General features: G+C 37.7%; 1 protein-coding gene across 1 annotated transcript in view; it reads left to right on the forward strand.

Annotated features, from left to right (window-relative positions):
- FAM189A2 (family with sequence similarity 189, member A2) overlaps positions 1–11,432 on the forward strand; it is a 63,721-nt gene that overhangs the window by 2,674 nt on the left and 49,615 nt on the right. The window contains exon 2 of the mRNA XM_008571757.1: positions 7,628–7,684. Within this exon, the coding sequence (XP_008569979.1) occupies positions 7,628–7,684 (57 nt within the window). The remainder of the gene's footprint in view (positions 1–7,627; positions 7,685–11,432) is intronic.

The following is an 11,432-nucleotide window of genomic DNA, read 5'->3' on the forward strand; positions in this document are numbered from 1 at the left end:
AAAAAAAAAAAAAAAGAAAAAAAAAAAAAAAAAGGACTTATGTGTGTGAGAGAGGATACTTTTTAAAAATCCTGTATTATGGAAAATTTTTAATTTACATAAACACTATCTAATGAATCCACATATACCTTTCACCAAAATTCAACAACAGTTTTATCTGTAACCCCTTCCTGGGCTCTGCTGCTGGCCCTTTGTGTTGTGATAAACTCTAGAAGGATGGGTCTTCCAAACAGGGTAGCTATTAGATCCTTTGTGCTCCCTCGTGCATTTGTCAGATTAAATTCCCTTATTATTTTGAAGCAAATCTAAGGCATCATGTCATTTCATTTATAAATATTTCAATGTGTGTGTATTTTTTAAATGAAAATATAACCAACATAGAGAGATTGCATTGGAGTGACTAGGAAGTCTTAAGAACCCTCCCTTCCACCTTTAACTTCTTATTATGAAAAAATTTTAAGTCTCAACAAATGTAGAGAGAAGAGTATAATGATCCTTCATTTACCCATCACCTGGTTTCAGTAGCTACCAACACATCGTCGGTTTAAAGCAAATTTCAGTTATCATGACTTCTGCTTTTAAATATTTCGTTATATATTTCTTTAAAAAAGGGGCCCAATAACACATTGTAATTAACTCAAAGACAGCTATACTAAGTTTTATTTTTTAAAAAAAGCTGAAAAATTGTGACTTGAGGACTGCAGAATTTTAAAAAATGAACTTTATGGAGGTATAGTTCCCATGCCATACAATTTACCCATTTAAAGTGTATCATTCAATGGTTTTTAGTAAATTCAGAGTTGTGCAACACCACAATCTTAGAAAATTGTCACCACCCCCAAAAGTTGTTAGAAGTTACTCACCATTCCCCTCCCCTCCAACTCCTCTATCCATAGGTACCCGCTGAGTAACGTACTTTCTGTCTCTATAGATCTGTCTATTCTGGACATTTCATATAAATGGAATCATATAATATGTGGTCTTTTACACAGATTATAGGACTGGCCTCTTTCACTTAGCATGTTTCAAGGTTCATCCACATTGTGGCAAGTATCACTACTACATTTCTTTTTGTTGCCTAATGGTATTCTATTGTATGGGTATATGGTGTTTATTTATCCACCCTGAAGTTTTAGTGGCATATGAAACTAGGTTGTTAAGTGGAAGTGCCAGCTTAAGTATAAGGTTACTTCAAACACCCACGTAGGAACACAGCAAAAGAATATCCTCATATTTCAAGCTTTGAAATGCCCATTAGACACTTTAGCCTGCTATAGCAACTAAACTGGCAAATCTTTTGACTTCAGTAAACATTTTGCTTATATATTCGATACAAGATTAGGTTCAAGGGACAAATATATTCATTTGAATAGATTATTTTGTTAAACATGGTATAGTTGAAGGATATTTGTTCATATATACCTCTGTAAGAGTTCTCACAATGAGCCTGAGATTTTTGAGGTTTCTTTCACTTGTCTGAACCTTGAAAGTATATTTTATCTATTTAAAAATACATTTAAGAATTAACAAGTCCTGTAAAGAATCTTTTTCCATACTTTACGTTCATATTTTCAGCAACTTGAAGGGAGCATTTTTTTTTTTTTTTTTTTTTTTTTTTTTTTTTTTTTTCCGTGTCCGGCAACGGATTGCAACCCTCAGTGTTGCCCCCATACCAGGCCGGGGACTGGCAACGGGATTGCAACCCTCGGCGTTGCTCCCGCGCCTCACTCAGCCAGTGAGCGGGAACCTGTTTGCATGTGGGATCCGAACCCTCGGGCGGGAGCGCCGCCGCGCTTCCCAAGCGGCGCACTATCCAGTGCGCCACCGGGCCGGCCCAGAAGGGAGCATTTTTAATGAAGTCTTTGTTTTTGAGCACTCTGTGATCATTTGTTTTCTTCCTGGTATCTGTGCTTAGTGGCTCAATATATTACTATTCCCAAAATTCATGAAGCTAAGAGATTAGCCACCTTTAAAAACAACCTGAAGTTTGACTGCAGGTGGGTGGCCAAAGGAGGATCTCAATGTTTAGGCCGTGCTGTCCTGGCTCCCAGTTTGGGGGTGTGTTCAGTTCATATTAATTAGATTCCATGGGCTTATGGGAGCCCCAGCCTACCACACTGCACTAGATTAATTAAAGAGTAGATAGAGTTGCATTGGTTTGCCTCTTCAGCTTCAAAAAACGAATTTCCTGAATTTGATGACATATGTGATCCTTGGGAACTATTTCAGGCAAGTGGTAGAGAATTGGTTATTGTTTTGTTTTTCTCTGGGAGCCCGATTATACTTTGTCATCTGTGTACACCAATGTCTGACTACTTTAAGTCGCTGATCTGAACTCATGATCCTCCCATCCTTGAGTCTTTGATTGGCAAGATTCCACTTTCTTTTAACGAGAGACACTGGTGAACTTTAAGGTAAACGTTTTTTAAAAATTGTAATGTCTGAACATGAAAAAGAATGAGTTATCCAAGGGAGAAACTAATGAAAAAATTCTGAAGTTTCTACTAAACAATAGTAAATATATTTTTCTATCCTATTATCAAAAATTAAATATTTAAGAAACATTTCATATATAATTTTGGGGACGAATTTTATTTTCTTCAGTTCTTTATTTCATGACAGCAAAGAAACATAAGTTGTGCACCTTGAGCAAATCATTGAGCCTCAGCCTCAGTTACTCATTTGTAAAATGGGTGGGGTGATTCTTGCCTCAGGACTGATTTTGTGAGAGTGTAATTAGAGAACATATAGGAGAGTGCTTTGCTGCTGAACCTGAACCTGGAGCCAGGCCTGGCACATACTAGAACTTCTGTCACTGTTTTTTAAACATCAAGGCAATATTTAATCAAAGTAAGGTGAACAGGCCAGTTTTTTGCAGGACATTATGGTAACCATCATGTATACATTAGAAATATCCAGTTGCCCACTTTCTCAGTTTTTTAAATGAGTCATACTAGACAGATAGGGAAGAATCACATACACGTACACATTGTTTTAAATTGCTAGTGTAAAAGCAATAGGGCAAAATAGGTTGTTGCAAGGTTCGATTAATTATTTTGTGCTTATTTACAAGGTAAACTTGGAACATTTATAACGTGGCTCCTTGTATCCCTATGTTTAGATATAACAGCTTTTGACATATGATCCAGAACATTTTTGCCCTAAGGCATGTTCATGGATTAGCAAAGGAAAATAGGGCAGTAGAATTATAAGCTTTTGATCCTAATGGTTTGATTTTTAAGCTGGAAAATTAAGGCACATTAACCATATATGGTGGGTAACAATGACTCCTGCCTGGAGTATCTCAGAGACCTTCTCTGCAATACCAGAAAAAAGAAGGCTTCTGCTTTTTTGTGTAAGCTACAAGGAATGGGTTACAAGTGAGTGAAACAAAAATAAATCTCATTATAATAATATAGAGAGATAGTTTGGTGTTAGAAAATAGGTTCTTGCCTGTTCATTCAGGGCAAGTTGCATCTTGAGCTGGGTGGAAAGAATGCTGATGGAGTTGCTTTTTGCTGCTGGTACAGTCTTTTAGGAAGCACAGGGGGTAAAAAGTGTGTTTAGGTTTACCTAGTCTTCTTTGGGCAAGTTCATCTCCTATTCTGGTCTCCATTCATTCATTCACTAGTTCATTGACTCTTGCCATAACTAATTGAGTAACTTCTGGGAGCCTTTAGGGTACTAACTGGTCCAGGCCCTCCTTAAACAAGTAATAGCATTGTGGTGGAATGGGAGCCATGAAGGGCCATGTTTTTTTGTTGTTGTTTTGTTTTTGTTTTTGCAGCTGGCCAGTATAGGGATCCAAACCCTTGATCTTGGTGTTACAACACTGCACTCTAACCAACTGAGCTAACTGGCCAGCCCGAAAGGCCAGTGTTAAGGGACCTTCTTGACTCCCTTCTCATGGAGTTCCAGCTTCTGCTGCCACTGAGGAAGGTGGAGGCACCGAATACTCTGCCTCTTTCTTTTCTTGCTTCCCCAGCCCTTCTCCCTATTTGTGAATTTCACTCCTCTTTCAGAGGGAATGTGACCATCCATCCCCTAAGTCTTGAGCTCTTAAAAGATTCATCCCCAACTGCAGCACCTCTGTTCCTACCACTGTTCCAGAGGCTTCTAGCCACCAAGCCCTGTTTCCTTAGTTTGCCTTTCTCCCCTTCACCACTCACAGGTTTCCCAAGTGCCTTAGGGCTTCGCTGGGCTTGAAGAGAGGCAGAAGTTGAGTAAAAGCAGGTGTGTGCCTTGGTTGCAGGAGGATGCAGCTGAGCAGCCCCTGCCTGGAGCTGGAATGTAGTTTCTTAAAGTGTCCATACAAAGAAGAGCAGTTTACAAAATCCTGTTGGGATTTAACTGGGGGGGGGGGGGGCTGAGTCTATAAAACAATTCAAATGAAAATGACATCATTAAATAGCTTGTCTTCCAATCCATGAACATGATATATGTCTTGACTTATTTGGGTCTTCATTTAATATTGCTTAGTAAAGCTTTATATTTCTCCTCGCTGAGGTCTTAAGTATCTCTTTCACATATATTTTGAGATTATTGATATTTGTTATTTGTCAGATACATTTTGGATGTATTTTAAAATGGCATTTTCTATAGTTTGTTGCTACTATATGCAAAGAAAATACCACCCCCCAACGGGGAAATAACGATAGCTTAGTTCTTTTGTCTCAGAGACCCTTCATTTGAAATGACAGTTGCATCTGTCATGATCTATTAAAATAAAAAATATAAATAGCTTTTAATTTAGCAATCCCATTCCTGAGACTTTTCCAACAGCAATAACAGCACTTATTTTTAAAGATATATGTTCATGGGTGTGTACTGCCACACTGTTTGTGAGGGCAAAAACCTGGAAATGCAGTGAATGTCCATGAATATGGAAATGATTGAACACATTAGGTACAACCATACAATGGGGTATTATGTAGCCATTAAACTGAAATAGATTAGAGCTATTCCATTGGAAATGAAGAGATTTTCATGAAGTATTTATTGAGAGAAAACGAAAGAGGCAGGAAAAGTATGTATTTAATGATCCATTTTTGGTAAAAACCACACCCCTGTGTATGTATACACACACATATATATGAATGCATAGTGATAAGAATTTAGGGAAAAATATGTACATATGTAAAATATGTAAACATATTTAATTGTTGGCACAGAGGAGGGTGGGATGATGTGGCTGGGTGGGGAGGTGGAAAGTACACCTTAGTCTTGTAACTACTTTATGGGCTTTTATGGCTGGGGCTGGACATCTCACTTTGATAAGATTGTTTTAATGGAAAAATATGTCCTCAAAAGCTAAACCGCAGGGGTCTGTATTAACAGAGACTGGTGGCATAAATATCAAATACTAATTGATTATTCAAATCATATTTGTTTTTTACTGATGTGGGCAGTTTGTGTTTCCATAAAGGGCACTCAGATTTTCAGTTATGTTTTCACAAAAACCGCGTGTGTTTCCCCAGCAGCTAATTTTAGAAACTGAATGGGAGTCTGGAACCAGGGTCTCATGGATTCCAGTTTTAATTTGTAAAGTTGATGATGCCTGCACACTCAGGATGAGCTGCACATGCCCTGAGTGTCTCCAGATGGAGATTGTTCAGGGTGGGGAAATATTCTACTGGACTGAAGAAGATTGCAAGGATATGGTGCCTGGTGGACAGGCAGCTAGTAGTCCATTTGAACATAGATGGGATACAAAGAAATTGTCACCTACTTGTCCATGCATGGTTTTGGTCCTTGATATAAGTGAGTAGACTTGTCCCCTGCTTGTTTGATGATGTGGGATGATTTGCTCTTGGCTAGTGAGAATGGAGGGTGTTGCAAGCAGGTCTGTGTGAATTTGAAGTGACACCATCAAATCCTTAGTGATTTATAGTTAATAAACAGTAATTGTGAATTGGTGCATTTGAGGGATTTGGGGACATAAAATGTACACATTGAAGGAAAACCCTCATAACTGTATTCAGCAGATACTCTTTATTACACAAAGGTAAATGTGCTCAGATGGCATCAGAACATTCTGGGCTGAATAATTACTTTGATTATTCTTTCCCAATTGCTTAGTGAACTGTGTTATTCAAAGGGCTGACTTCGTTGTCCAGTTTATGTTTTGGCCAAATACTGCTTCTTCTTTACCGAGAATTTTAGCTTGTTTATTGTGAGCTCTTTCTCACTGTGGTTCCTCCCATTTTGTGCAGTAAATGCTCAGGAACGTTTATGAGTTGCTAGTCATATGACAGGCAGCACAGGTAGGCTTCTCAGAGGAGGTGACTATTCACTGGGATATTGCAGGATGGATAGGAGTTCTCAGGCAGTAAGGGGGGAGATGGGAGGAGAGGTCACTGCAGCAAAGAGAAAGAAGCACATAGCTGAGGCATGTCTGGAGCCTGGCTGGGATGAGGAAGGGCAGGTGTGCTTGGAAGGAGGTGTGAGGTGGAGGGGCAGGATACATAGAAACCAGGACTGAGAGGTGGGCAAGGAAAGATCTGGAAAGACTCATTTTCCATTTCCAGGAGTTTACCTGTCCCATAAGGGATGGGTACCTACCTAATGAAGGCAGGGATATGGCCAGATGTGCATCTTATGAGGCTGACTCTGGCAACAGACTGGATGCTCCTGGGAGCAGGGAGCTTGGGTTGGAAATACAGTAGCCTCCCCTTATCTGCGGTTTCGCTTTCCATGGTTTCAGTTACCTGAGGACAACCATGGTCCAAAAATATTAAATAGAAAATTCCGGAAATGATTCATGATTTTTAAATTGCATGAAGTTGAGTGGCTAGATGAAATCTCACACCGTCCAGCTCCATCCAGCCTGGGTCGTGAATCAGACTTTTGATCAGCATCTCCACGCCATAGACGCCACTGGCCTATGAGTCACTTAGTAGCCATCTAGGTTATCAGATTGACTGTCGAGGTATTGCAGTGCTTGAGTTCAGGTCACCCTTATTCTACTTAATAATGGCCCCAAAGCACAAGAGTAGTGATGCTGGCATATTGTTATAATTGTTCTACTTTATTATTAGTTATTGTTGTTAATCTCTTCCTGCACCTAATTTATAAATTAAACTTTATAATAGGTATGTATGTATAGGAAAAAACAGTATAAATAGGGTTAGGTACTATTCGTGGTTTCAGGCACCCGCTGGGGGTCTTGGAACGTATCCCCTGCAGATAAGAAGGAGTGTTGTACTGATTCCTTCATTGACCAGAGGGAGAGGCTGATTTCTGTTTGGTTCTTTTAATTGACTTTAAGAAAAAACATACTCAGTCAATAGAAAAGTGTTGGAAGTGAAAGACAGTCCAAAGTGGTCTCCCAGGGTTCATGTAATCAGAAATATTACGTGTTGACCAGAGGGAGAGGCTGATTTCTGTTTGGTTCTTTTAATTGACTTTAAGAAAAAACATACTCAGTCAATAGAAAAGTGTTAGAGTCTTGGAAGTGAAAGACAGTCCAAAGTGGTCTCCCAGGGTTCATGTAATCAGAAATATTACGTGTTTGATTTAGAATGCTCTGAAATTGCAGTATTTTAAAAAATACACACTTTTGAGACTAGGGATTAGTTTATTGGAATTGGTCCATTTTCTAGACTTATGATACTGTTTATCCTTACAGGTGATACTCTCTGGAATCATAGGATTAACAACTTGGAAAAGGCCTATGATACTCTTGGTATGTACTGATCTTGTAATTTTTTCCCCTTTGTAAAATGAGCTATGGATGAAGTCTATTTAAATAAAGCGCTGAAGAAATGCTTAAGCTTCCTGTTCATTAAAAAAACAAGTTAACAGTGGACAATATTAGAAGTCAGATGTTCAATAATGTAAGATGATCATTTTGCTGGTTTTCTGATTCATTTTAAGCTTCTTACGTACCCAGTGCTGTGCATGTGTTTCTAGTTCCAGGATTAGACCCATTCTGAAGATATAATTTTTTTAAAAGCTGTCTAGTATGGACAGTTTCAAACATACACAAAACTGGAGGGAATGCTCTAATGCACTCCCTGTGCCATCAGCCAGCTCCAACAATTATTAATTCATGGTCAATCTCGTTTGGCTGTACTCTCACTCATTCTCCCACCCTCCACATTGGTTTTTCCTCCATCTTCTTGTGAAGACAATCTTAGATATTAATCATGACTATATGACTTTTTATTTTTATAATGTTTTGGTTGGACAGCCTCAGAATTGTGTTGCTTAGATTTACTATATTGTCTCTTTATCACATAAATATTATATTTTCTTGGTAATGTAGAAATATATTGATGACTTTATCCATTTTTTGTTGTTTTTGAGGTAAAATTCATGTAACAAAATGCACCATTTGAAAGTGTACAATTCTGTGGCATTTAATACATTCCCTATGTTTATCCTTTTTTTTTTTTTGTTTGAAAGTGTACAATTCTGTGGCATTTAATACATTCCCTATGTTTATCCTTTTTTTTTTTTTTGCTATGACATTTTGATTTAGAGAATACTGTAAAAAGTAGACAGTTGCCAGTGGAGTCTATCCAGCCTTTAAGGATAAATAGAGGGTCCGGGCAATCATATTTGAATTGCAGAATACTTAAAATTTTCTTCTATATAACATCTCTTTTTAAATTTTTCTCTCTTTCATCTTGAAATGGGGTAAAATAATTTTCTGAAGTCATTTTGTATATATAATTAATAGTTCATCTTAAATAGATCACTGCTAGGCAATGGGTAATAAATACAAAACTACTTAAATTCTTTAATATGAGAAGAAGCACATTGCGGAATCTTTGTATGTCAGAACAGTGGATCCCAATACTGTTTTATGGTCTTGGAAAACTAAACACGTGTTTTTCAGGTCCACAAGTCAATGTAGGCAATGTTTTACAACTTTATCAAAGCTGCATTTAGTGAAATTTCTTTAATATTTTTGGAAGCAATCAACTATCAGTTAACATTTTCATATATTAAACAGCAGGATAGGAATCACTATTGCACTTTTTCCATTGGGTCAATATTAAAATGCTCAGTAATACAAATTCCAAGTATTTAAATTGAATTAAAATAAGAAAATCTCTAATAATATTTATACTTTGAAAATTCCAAATGGTGAAGAGAACAGGAACAAGTATTCTAGATAGATTTTAGGAAAGTCCACCTTTTAATCCATTTTTAAAAAAACATTATTTTCTTTTGGAAAGGTGCCTTACATATTTATTATGTGAGTTTAAGAACTTTAAATGAAAATGACCTTAATAAAAATGTATCTTTATTTCATTCCTTTCCATTTATTTCTCATCTGTGTTGATAATTATATGTACTTTGTCACAAAGTTGTAACCAGTGTGTACATACTATGTTGTGCTCTGCTTTTTCTGTTTAATAGTAAATTACTTAAGTTAATATCAGTTAATATTATGTTTCCATGTGGGAGGAGTCCATGTGCTTATCACTTAAAATTGCTAAGCAGCCTTCTGCCATATTTCTGTATCATCATCAGTTATTATCCTATTGTTAGACATTTGGCTATATTTTGGCTGCTAAGAATTACGTATTTAGAAGGTCATATAGAAGTTGTTTGGAAATGTTAATTAGCATCAATTTATAAAGAAGATAATTAATTTTTAGGAATTGTACAAGGAAAAACTTTTGAGTCTATCAATAGATCATTTGAGCCTTAGCTGATATCATAACTGGAAGATCCTCAGTTCACATGAATATTAATAATGTACTATCATAACCTATGCCAAGTGCTTTTATGTTAAAAAATGAAAAAATTGCGTGATAAAATGAAAGAAACTGGATGTGCCAGATGGATGCTCCTAGCTCATCCCCTTAAGAGCTATATAACTCTGTGCAAGGCACTTAACTTTTCTGAGCCTAGTTTTCTTTTCTGCACAGAGGGCATAATTTAGTGATACCAAGATTGGCTCTACCACACTGTTCCATTAGTGGATATTTTACTTCTTCTTTCTTTCTTTTCCTTTTTTTTTTTTTTTTTCTTTCCCCAAATCTCTCCCTCGGCTCCCTGAGTTTAGGGAATGTGTCATTGGATGGTTCTTGGTGGGAGGCCGTGTTCCATTAGAGAAGCCAGAAGGGCCCTGTGGGTCTGTGTTCTTGCAGACCCAGGCTCAGCTGGTCAGTTCCAGCCCTTCTCCCCTGCATGTCCCATGCTGTGTGCACAGGGGCACCTTCTGACTTGGTACTTTCTTCCCAGGCTGGTTGCTTGGTTGGCTCCTCTTCAGGCTCTCAGCTCAGCAGTCACTTCCTGAGAGAGACCTTCCCTGACCACCCGATCGCAGTGGCTCCTCGTCCCCGCACCCTGCCATAGCCCGGCACTGAATTTATTGGCTGTGTTTAGCCTGTGAACTTGTGGCTTACTATTTGTTGTCTCTCTCTCCCAGGAGAAAGTTCTATGAGGACAAGGGTCTGGTCTTTTCTACCCTCTGTCTCTAGGGCTGGGTGTGCTCAATACACATTTGTTGCTGACTATGGAATTGATTTGGCAGCCATTAAGAAATTAGGTCCTGGGTGAGTTCTTAAAGTTTCTCTTTTACTTTTATGTTAAATTTCTCTCATTTGCTTTCATTCTCCAAAACTTCATATTCATCCCTTTTTAACTTCAGGGTTGTCAGGGAGTTTTTTGGTGGTGGAGGTAGGGAGGGGGAAAGTGGGTCTTTGCCAGGGCCCTTGGAGAGGCCGGCTGTCCTCATTTTGGGTTGTTGTGTTCACACCAGTCTGGAACACGTGAGCATTCGCTTTTGAGAGCCATTTACATCTGTGCTCCCTCTTTTGTGATTGTTGCCGTGATTACATCAGGTTTTCTACTAGTTTGAACAAAGAAGGGTCAGTTTGACCTAGTTCCTTCAAACTCAAGGTTTCATGGAAACTCAGAGTTGGAAGCTTTCATTCATGGGGTCCTCCTCCTTATACTAATAAAATATGTGTTCAGAACAAAAATAATAATATTGGAAAATAGTTTGTAAATATTTGTAGTTATTTTTGGCTAAGCTAGGAAGTATATGTGTGTGCGTGTGTCGGGGGGGCGTAAGTTGCGTATTTTCCATTTTTAAAAAATTCATCATCACAAAAATTTTTTTTAATTTAAGGAAAGTTATTTTTTAATTGAAATGTATTTATTGTGCATATTTATGGGGTACAGATTTATATTTCAATACATGTATACAATGTTTTTATTTCTTCTAGACATCATTTCTTTTCATTCTAATAAAATCTTTTGTAAGTGTATAGAAATTACAGACTCAGGCTGGAAATGGCCACAAAGATTGTCTTGTCCAGGCACCTCAGTTAGAAAATGGAATTGTCTTAATAAGATGTTTTTCTTTGGAGATACATTTAGTAAGAATCGCCACTGTGATAGTCCAACCGGTTCTCTGCCTATAATTTTGGTTGCTTATGACGTGCTAAATTGAGCTATTTTTTTTTTTT

This window comes from Galeopterus variegatus, unplaced genomic scaffold (assembly GCF_000696425.1).
Source record: "Galeopterus variegatus unplaced genomic scaffold, G_variegatus-3.0.2 Scaffold715, whole genome shotgun sequence".
In the NCBI taxonomy this organism is placed as follows: Eukaryota; Metazoa; Chordata; class Mammalia; order Dermoptera; family Cynocephalidae; genus Galeopterus; species Galeopterus variegatus.